At 32.1% G+C, this 8,741-nt stretch overlaps 1 protein-coding gene across 1 annotated transcript; it reads right to left on the reverse strand.

Annotated features, from left to right (window-relative positions):
* Window positions 1-7,078: 7,078 nt before the first annotated feature.
* Window positions 7,079-8,532, reverse strand: LOC126771978 (uncharacterized). The gene is made up of 2 exons (XM_050492177.1): window positions 8,353-8,532; window positions 7,079-8,190 (listed from the first exon to the last, which is right to left on the reverse strand). The coding sequence occupies exons 1-2, from the start codon at window positions 8,437-8,439 to the stop codon at window positions 7,825-7,827; spliced, it is 453 nt and encodes a 150-aa protein (XP_050348134.1). The 5' UTR covers window positions 8,440-8,532; the 3' UTR covers window positions 7,079-7,824.
* Window positions 8,533-8,741: the final 209 nt, after the last annotated feature.

Genomic DNA, 8,741 nt, shown 5'->3' on the forward strand with positions numbered 1-8,741 from the left:
ATACTGGACTTTCATGCTTCGAGCTTTGTCTGAAATCTTGACAGAGAAACCCATAAGGCGATAAACAGGCGTAATAATTTAATTATATTAAATTAATCTATATATTTTATTGAATTGGTGGATAAGAGAGTTGCTACTGAGTTTTTTGCCACTTCGTCTCAGTTAAATGTACTGGTGGTAGCTTTACATTTAATTTTATGGAATATCTTAATGGATGTTAAATGTAACATGACAACCAAAATCCTTTACGGTATTACTATTACCAGGTCCCGGAAACTAAGATTTTTGCCTCGCAATCATCAGCCTAATAAGCTAGCCACGTGACCGATGAGGCAGTTATTATATAAGGTCGGTATATTTAATTGTTATATTGAATAGTAAGTGATATATCTTGATGATGTACTGTACATAATCTATATAAAATCTATATAAATCTTTGAAATATCTGTAGGCATAAGGATATCATTAATAAATTATGTGTTTGGTTATACCTTAATTTAATAAATACGAATTTATTATATTAAATGTTAAATATATTATTTAACGACGTTTTAATCACCTTATATATTTATTAAAACCATTATAAATATATTTTCTTGACAATGAAACAACAACTTTATAACTGATCAAGAAAACATTGAATTAACGATAATGTACACAAATCGTTATGAATAAATTATATTTGATATGTGTATAATTATAGTAAAACGACGAATATACTAAAATTGAGTGCTGATAGCATTGAATAAATATTTTCTTAAGATTATAAATAGCAGTTGGCAAATGGTCGATCATTTAGTAGATTGAGATATTTTTTTTTATTTACGTCGGTCGGCATAGTGCTTAAATTCACGCCCGTGTGGATATCTTTGGGTCGAAATTAACATGTTTTTCTCGAAACCAAACAGGATGAAAGCCTCATTCGCACCCTTAAAAGGTCTTTTTACCGAAAATACCTCAACAAATGTTAATAGCGGCACTTTGTTGATCACCTCTTGTTGACGAAATATTGATGCGTGAACTCTTGATACAGATACCACGTTAATCACAACTCTTAAAAATATATATTACTGTTATTATCATGGGCATAAGGTCCAAAATAATGTTTTTCGTATACCAAAGTAAGTACGATTTTTGGTGGAGGTTTAAACAAGCATACGAATTTCACGCGAGACTTGTTTATTTTACGCGATGCTGTTTTGCACAAAACATTCCAAGTTGTGAATTTTAACAAGGCAAGTGGCAAGTTCTATTGGTTTTCACAGCTGTATGGACTTGAAAGATGCGGTACACTATAATAGAAACCGTTGCTGCGGAAAGCTTAAGCTCTAACACTGAGTATTTGTATAATCACTATAGTGTTATACAAAGCTGTGTGTGTTTGTATGTTACCGCTAATCTGCACGAATAGGTCCACTCACACTATTATCCCCCCCCCCTTTAGTCATCTACAAAAGCTTCAATTATACCATATTTTTCTAACAGTAAAAACAAAATGAAATGTATGGGAATACAAAAACTAAATATTAACTAAATAATAATTTATTAGATATAGGAGCTTTTAACAGCATACTGGCCTATCCTGTATCGGATCAGTCTTGAATGTTATATAGAGAAGTACAAGTAGGATTAAGACATAGAATTATTTAATTTTTGTTATTTATAGGTTGATTTTGTAAATTGATTTATTATGTTCAGTTATTCCTATAGGGGTGGCGTGATCACTCGGTGACCAAACCCCTCTTAAATAAAGAAAAAAATATATATTTAATTTAACCGTAGGTTTGACTATATATAGTTTCTTTTATGTATACAATCAAGTAATAGAGAATTATAATTATAGTGAACACAGAATATACATTAAAATCTTAAATATCGCCTTAATAATCGGCGTAGAAGCAATGATTTTTCTGTTAATTCAATCGTTTATTTAGATTTTAGATAAAATTTCTTCATTTAGAGTTAAAATTATAAATGTTTATAATTAAAACTTGTGTTGTGTTTAAAAGAAACAATTAAAATTAAAATATTTTTGTTCTACCAACTTATTTAATAGATTAATTTTCATTCCACACCTCCCTAAATAAATAACGTAATCATATAGTCTTAATTATTTCAACAAATATATCTTGAAAACTGAGTTAAAACAACTTAATCATGGAAAATTATTTTAAATATAATAATAAGTTATTAGGATCTCAAATGAAGGTATCGTGATGACTTCCTGATAAGTTCACAGGAAAAATTTTTTTACAGTGGAGCGACGTGATAGAATAAGTTTCATATCCATCTTCTATACAAAAAAGGATCAACCTTCGTCAAGCAAAAGGATAATTACTAGCTATTACTTCTAATTGATATCGCTGCGTTAATTGTTGTATGTGGATCTTAACTGTAAAACGACGTTTCTAACCCTAATTGTATATTAATAAATATTTTCATTATAATGTAATATTTTCAGCTATTAATTTAATTTCAATTCCTTTGTAGTTAAGTTAGTAAACTTACTGTTAATCTAATACAGTAATCATCATCACAGCTTACTTGTACCTAATTTGTGTTCATAATTATTCATCATATACTCAACACTAAAGGAAACACGTCGTGAGGAAGAGCAGAAGCCTTTCCTAGCGGATTATCATTTTAATGCTGCTTTGTGATGTAGATTAATGGCATTTTTTTAAGGATCAGCTTCAATTGTGTTTTTATGGCAAAGATTTAGAATAACGAAATGGTTCAAAACACGAAGTAATTTCCAAGATCAGAAATCTATAAATTATCTAGCAAAAGTTATTTAATGTCTTTGCTTAGGTGACATATGTATTTCTTATGGTCAAAACCATGAAATAGGCATCTAGCAGCTGTGACGGAAGGTAAGTCAACATCAATGTAACGCGTCGCAAGCCGTGTAATCTGTCGCGAAATCGAAAAGCCGTTGCGGATTTCTGAATAGAGAACTAGGCTAAATCAAAGAGCATGTGTTTGTAATACTGACACCCGTTTAGCGTTACGAATCGGCGAAGAAAGCCCGTACAAATCCCTAAGAAATAACCGAAAAACCGAAATTTTTCTGCGATTCGACACAGCGCCCCGATTTCACGGTAACCTATTACCGCATCCTGCGGGACTTTGCTACGTTTAAAACTACCTTTGTGAACGACATTGACATGAGCTAAGGTGTCGTACACTTTTGTTCCGTCCGATATCGCAGGATTGGAACGAATCGCGCTTAGAAATATAACCGATTTATCATTCTTAAACGTTTACCCGCGTTGCATTATACCCTTTAAATGGACATCCAGAACTTTTATAGAATGTCACGTATCTTATAATATTTCCTGACACGTAATGCCGATATCTATTATTTCTTTAGATTATACTTTGTATTATGGCCATACTGAATATTTGTTTCGTAAAAAACAGTTCTGAAGTGTGTTCGGTGTGTGGTATATACATATGTGTGTGCAGTCCAATTAATTTGAGATCGATGTAAAATGTTTTTTTTTTTTTGCTTATGTTGTCTTAAGTAAGTAAGTAAGTAAGAAAGTAGTAAGTACCCTTTGGTGTTATTGTCAGTTATATAACGTGATTTATTCTGTTGACGCTATTTCTTAAGTGGTTAACGACCACGAGCAGGTAAGTATTCAACGGAAATAAATTGATATTCTGATCATTTGTTTATTTTTGAATAATTGAAGGTTAACTTTCATATCGTATCGTTATTTCATAAAAATATAAGTTATGTATGTATTTGTGTATGTAATTATTTATTCGTCTGACGCGCTTAAATTAAGAACATGAATTCTAAAGGCAACAACATAATACAACGATATAATAGCAATTTTCTAGAATGTTTTTCCCGATTTTCTAATTATTTACGTCCGAAATATTTATTTATAATGTAACCCATACTATTTTTAAATACTATAAATACAATTTATAATCTGTTTTGCATATTTTTTATTTAAATTCTCTATGTAAATTATATTAGTATATTGATGTAACTATTAAAAAACACGTAGGTATGTATTTTTAAATAGATTGATTTATTTTAAATTTAAATAAACCCACATTTTATCTTGTTATACAACAAGCTGCGGGGATGCCCGGAGATGTTAACCTATTTGATTTAAATGATAATATTATATATATAATATACTTGACACATAATGAATACATAATGAGTACATTGATTAACTAAGTGATAGTACAGTTTGGTAAATCGGTTGTCGTTTATGTTTACGACTCCTTCGGGCCGTAGCGTGAAGTTCAAGTTCAAGCAGCGTCAAGCTCAACAATGGGCTAACGTAAAAACATCGAAGAGTTTTTGTGTTACCCGTTGAAAATTTCAAGCTCATTAGCTTTATAATATTAAAGTATAGATTATTATTAGGGTTCTAAGTAATACAGTAACAGTACAGTAACAGCCTGTTAATGTCCCACTGCTGGTCTAAGGCATCCTCTCCCTTTTGAGGAGAAGGTTTGGAGCTTATTACATCACGCTGCTCCAATGCGGTTTGGTAGAATATAATGTGGCAGTATTTAAATGAAATTAGACACATGCAGGTTTCCTCACGATGTTTCCTTCACTGTCAAGCACGAGATGAATTAATATATTAAAAAAATATAAACACAAATTAAGCACATGAAAATTCAGTGGTGCTTGCCCGGGTTGAACTCACGATCATTGGTTAAAATTCACGTGTTCTAACCACTAGGCCATCTCGGCTTTATATATATTCGGCATATATATATAAAGCCGAGAAAAGTGGCAAAAGTAAAGCGGCATATATATATATATATAGAGTAATGTCTTCGGTTTATTCTATACTTGTGTAGAGTTTAAATATATCTTGGATGTGACTGATTTATATAAATATTATTCAAGCAACGGCAACAATGTTTGCATAATGAGCCAATCGGTAAAGAATAATACATAAAATAAGATAAATAACAGCATTACAAATACAAAGTAATAATATATTGTTATTGTTTATACGATAGGAACTGAGCAAATTATTATAAAATATCTGGCATCATGGAAGATTTCTTAAAAGTATTAAAATTAGTCTTATTTTGTTTTCATAATATAGGTAGAAAGCCAGGCCACTTAATGGTAAGTGGTATGACACAGATTTTAGCGGCGTTATATTTCTTACATAACCGATCGCACCTAACCTTGGGTACTTACATAACCGATCGCACCTAACCTTGGGTACTAAGATGTTATACGATGAATCTGCAGTTACACTGGTTCACTCACCTTTCCAACGGGAACACAACAATACTAAGTATTGCAGTTTGACAGTAGAAGATGTGATAAGTACACCTACCGCCGAGTATATAACTTTTTTGCAATATAAAATCTAAAATAGCAATGTAACCTTCATGAAACTTTTAAATTTACAAGATTTGAAACTAGATTTTGTCAAAAATTGGTGAACTTAATACCTTCTTAAATCACAATTTTAATTTAGGTTTTTATGTAAGTACTACCTGATCCGCCTCGGTGGGTTGTTGCGTGACTTATATACTATTAAATCAAACAATAAATCGGCTAACACAAAAACTTTTCTCATCATCAGTGTGCTTAGTGCGAGTTTTTTTATTTAGTTGAAAGCGTTGACTTTAGCTGGTAAGAACGCGTGAATCTTAATCGATAATCGTGGGTTCAAACCTGGGCAAGCACCACTGAATTTTCATGTACTTAATTTGTGATTATTATTCATCTCGTGATATACGGTGAAGGAAAACATCGTGAGGAAACCTGCATGTGTATAATTTCACTGAAATACAGCCACATGTGTATTACACCGATCCGCAATGGAGCAGCGTAGTGGAATAAGCTCCATACCGTCCCTTCAAAAAGGGAGAGAAGGCCGTAGCCCAGCATTCTTACATTCACAGGCTGTTACTGTACGTACTGTTGACTTTCAATGCGATTTTTATGGTTTTCATTCTACAAAAATCATCATCATCATCATCACTTAACTCTATAATCTAGAAAAAAAATAGCACTCATTTGTAGATCCTGAGATTAGGGCGTTTAAGCAAACAAACTTATCCGCTTTATAATATGAGCATAGACATATAGTAGCTTTATAATATTGTATATGTTGTATATTGTATGAAGGACGCTATAAATTACGAATTAATTAGTGTTATGGTAATTTTACGCTATCGTCTCGTTGGGTAAATGCTACAAGTACCAACATTAAGAAATATAAACTGTGTCGATCTTAGAACATTGTCGTATGGGGATCGATCTTGGAATAATAATAGTTCACATTTTCTCGTGTCCGTCTAATTACATTAATCTGAATTGTTATGTATGTCAATTTAAACAAACACGACTGGTATTGTTTTTTTTTTGTTACAATTGAAGAGGTTACGAGTTTTGAATTCTTAATAAAAAGTCTTAAGCCATTGTTCAATGAGTTCCATTTTTGTCGTCTAATTTTTTCCATATCATCATGAAATCATCTTATTTTTTTTTTTTGACTATCAAATTGAAATATATTTTTTGAGTTTCAAAAATGAACTTGGGAATAAATTCTTTTATTTAATTGTATTTGTATAACCATCAGCTCTAATAATAATACTAATTTCTTTTTTTTTAGGTTTTTCAGAAAATACGCTTATATAAATAAAATATACCTACTTAATATTATAAAATGTTATAGGGTATATTTATTGGAATAAAAATAAGTTTTATTATAATAGTATGTATCTTTATTAAGATTCAGAGATCAAACGAAAGTCTTGAAGTTACTTAACAATCAGTCTACAAAATGGTTTATTTTCTAATCTAAAACTAAAATACAAGAATAGAGTTAAGAATAATAAAAAAGAAAAACTTAACCTAATAATTAACATGAGGGAAAAATCGACAAAATTTTCTAAAGATTAAGACCAAAAAAAAACTTAAAGCCTACCCTTACAATTAACTTACTAACCCTTAAACTATGGAAGATTTAAGATTAAGATTGGCACGTTCGACCTATTTTTGCACGAATACACGTACGAGAACATTGAAGAAAATCAGTAGCGAAAAGAAAGAAGTATAGAAAATTTTAATATTTTTCTTAACTACCTTAATTCTATTAAAGCTCTCATAATTTATATAGTTTTAGAAGATAAAACTATATACAATAAATGATAACACTAATATCAATCGAATACATTTGATGCAGAATTTTGTATTAAAACATGAATCCAAGTTACAATGGAAGATGTCGAATTCAGTTTAAATACTTTTCGATTGAACTTAGTGTTCCGAATTCTATAATAATTTCATAAAATCTATATTTTTCCTATTCTAATTAAAGCTTCAATTCATGTACTCTTCATATCACAGACAAAATCCTTACAAACTAATGGAAGACTTTCGACAGATGTATCATAATTGAAAGTATGAACTTCAAGGAGCATAGTTAAGAAGTTAGGTGGAAATCGGTGCATTGATAATTACAGTGCAGTTGACATTAAAGCTGTCTACCAAAACATGACGGACAATTTATATGGTTACAATATCAAAAACTAATTTACGTGAAATTCTAGTACATCTTTTTCTGTTAAATATCAACTCGAATATATCTAAGGCTTATATCTAGGATCACATAAACTGAAATCACAATATCAACTCGAATAAAGATGTACCAGAATTACGAGTCACTAATACTAATGGAAGACATGGATGTGCTGCCAGAGCACTCACTAAATCTAATATTGGAAGACACGATTTTGTTTTCACTGCATTAGTACCAAAATTAAAACTGTTCGAAAAATTACTGGAAGACGAAAGTGATTTTGTAGAAGCACAAGTTAGTAGCATAGCTTACATACAAAGCAGCTCGTTTTGGTCGCCGAGTAGCAGATTTCTCGAACTTCATTGGCCATGTTGTCACTGATCTCTTCTTCTGAGATGAGTTCAAACCGGCTAGAGTTGAGGATATTCTGATTTTCGGCGTTGTCGTTATCTTCAACCGGAACCGGTTTGACCGGGTCCACGGGATAGAAGTATTCGGAGAACGGCACTAAAACGGGTTCTTCGGGATAGACAGTCTTATGCGATGGCAGGTCAGTGCGAGGTGAAGAGTTAGAGATCAATTCTCCAAGCTTCGACCAGCACTTGTTTAGATTCACACGCGTGGAGCTTGTCACTTTTCGTGGAAGCCTTGGTCTTGAGCTCTGTAATAAATGAAACGAAAGTTAACAACTGATTATAAATTGATATTCATATCAATATCAAATGTAGAAACTTCGACAATATAGTTCTCCTATACAATATTGATAAGTTTTATCAAATCAAAGATAAATCTCAAAAGAAAATAATAAAAATATGATTCATACCTGACGATTCAAGAGCTTCATCCAAGGAGAACGAGGTGACTGAACCTCCTTTTCCGGCGATTGTGAATCTTCTTTAGCGAGACACATTTTTAATTAATTAAGACTACGATAAACTTAATCCGACGAACTACGACTACGTATTTACAAGGTTGCGTGATAGCAAGCGGCATGCACACACGGAGCGTACGAAGGGAATGATTGAATCAGGAAGGGCAGCGGGCTTTATATACTGGGTCCCCGCTACGTGTGCGCCCGCGCGTGCGTCCCGGAGCGGGAGGCGCGCGCTCAGCACGCGAGCAGTAGCGCGCGCCTACAGACTGGTTTTTACGAAGACTTCTACGAATAGAGGCTTTAATGTGCCGCGACTTAGAATAGTTACTGACTAGATT

The sequence above is a fragment of the Nymphalis io genome, chromosome 11 (assembly GCF_905147045.1).
Source record: "Nymphalis io chromosome 11, ilAglIoxx1.1, whole genome shotgun sequence".
In the NCBI taxonomy this organism is placed as follows: domain Eukaryota; kingdom Metazoa; phylum Arthropoda; class Insecta; order Lepidoptera; family Nymphalidae; genus Nymphalis; species Nymphalis io.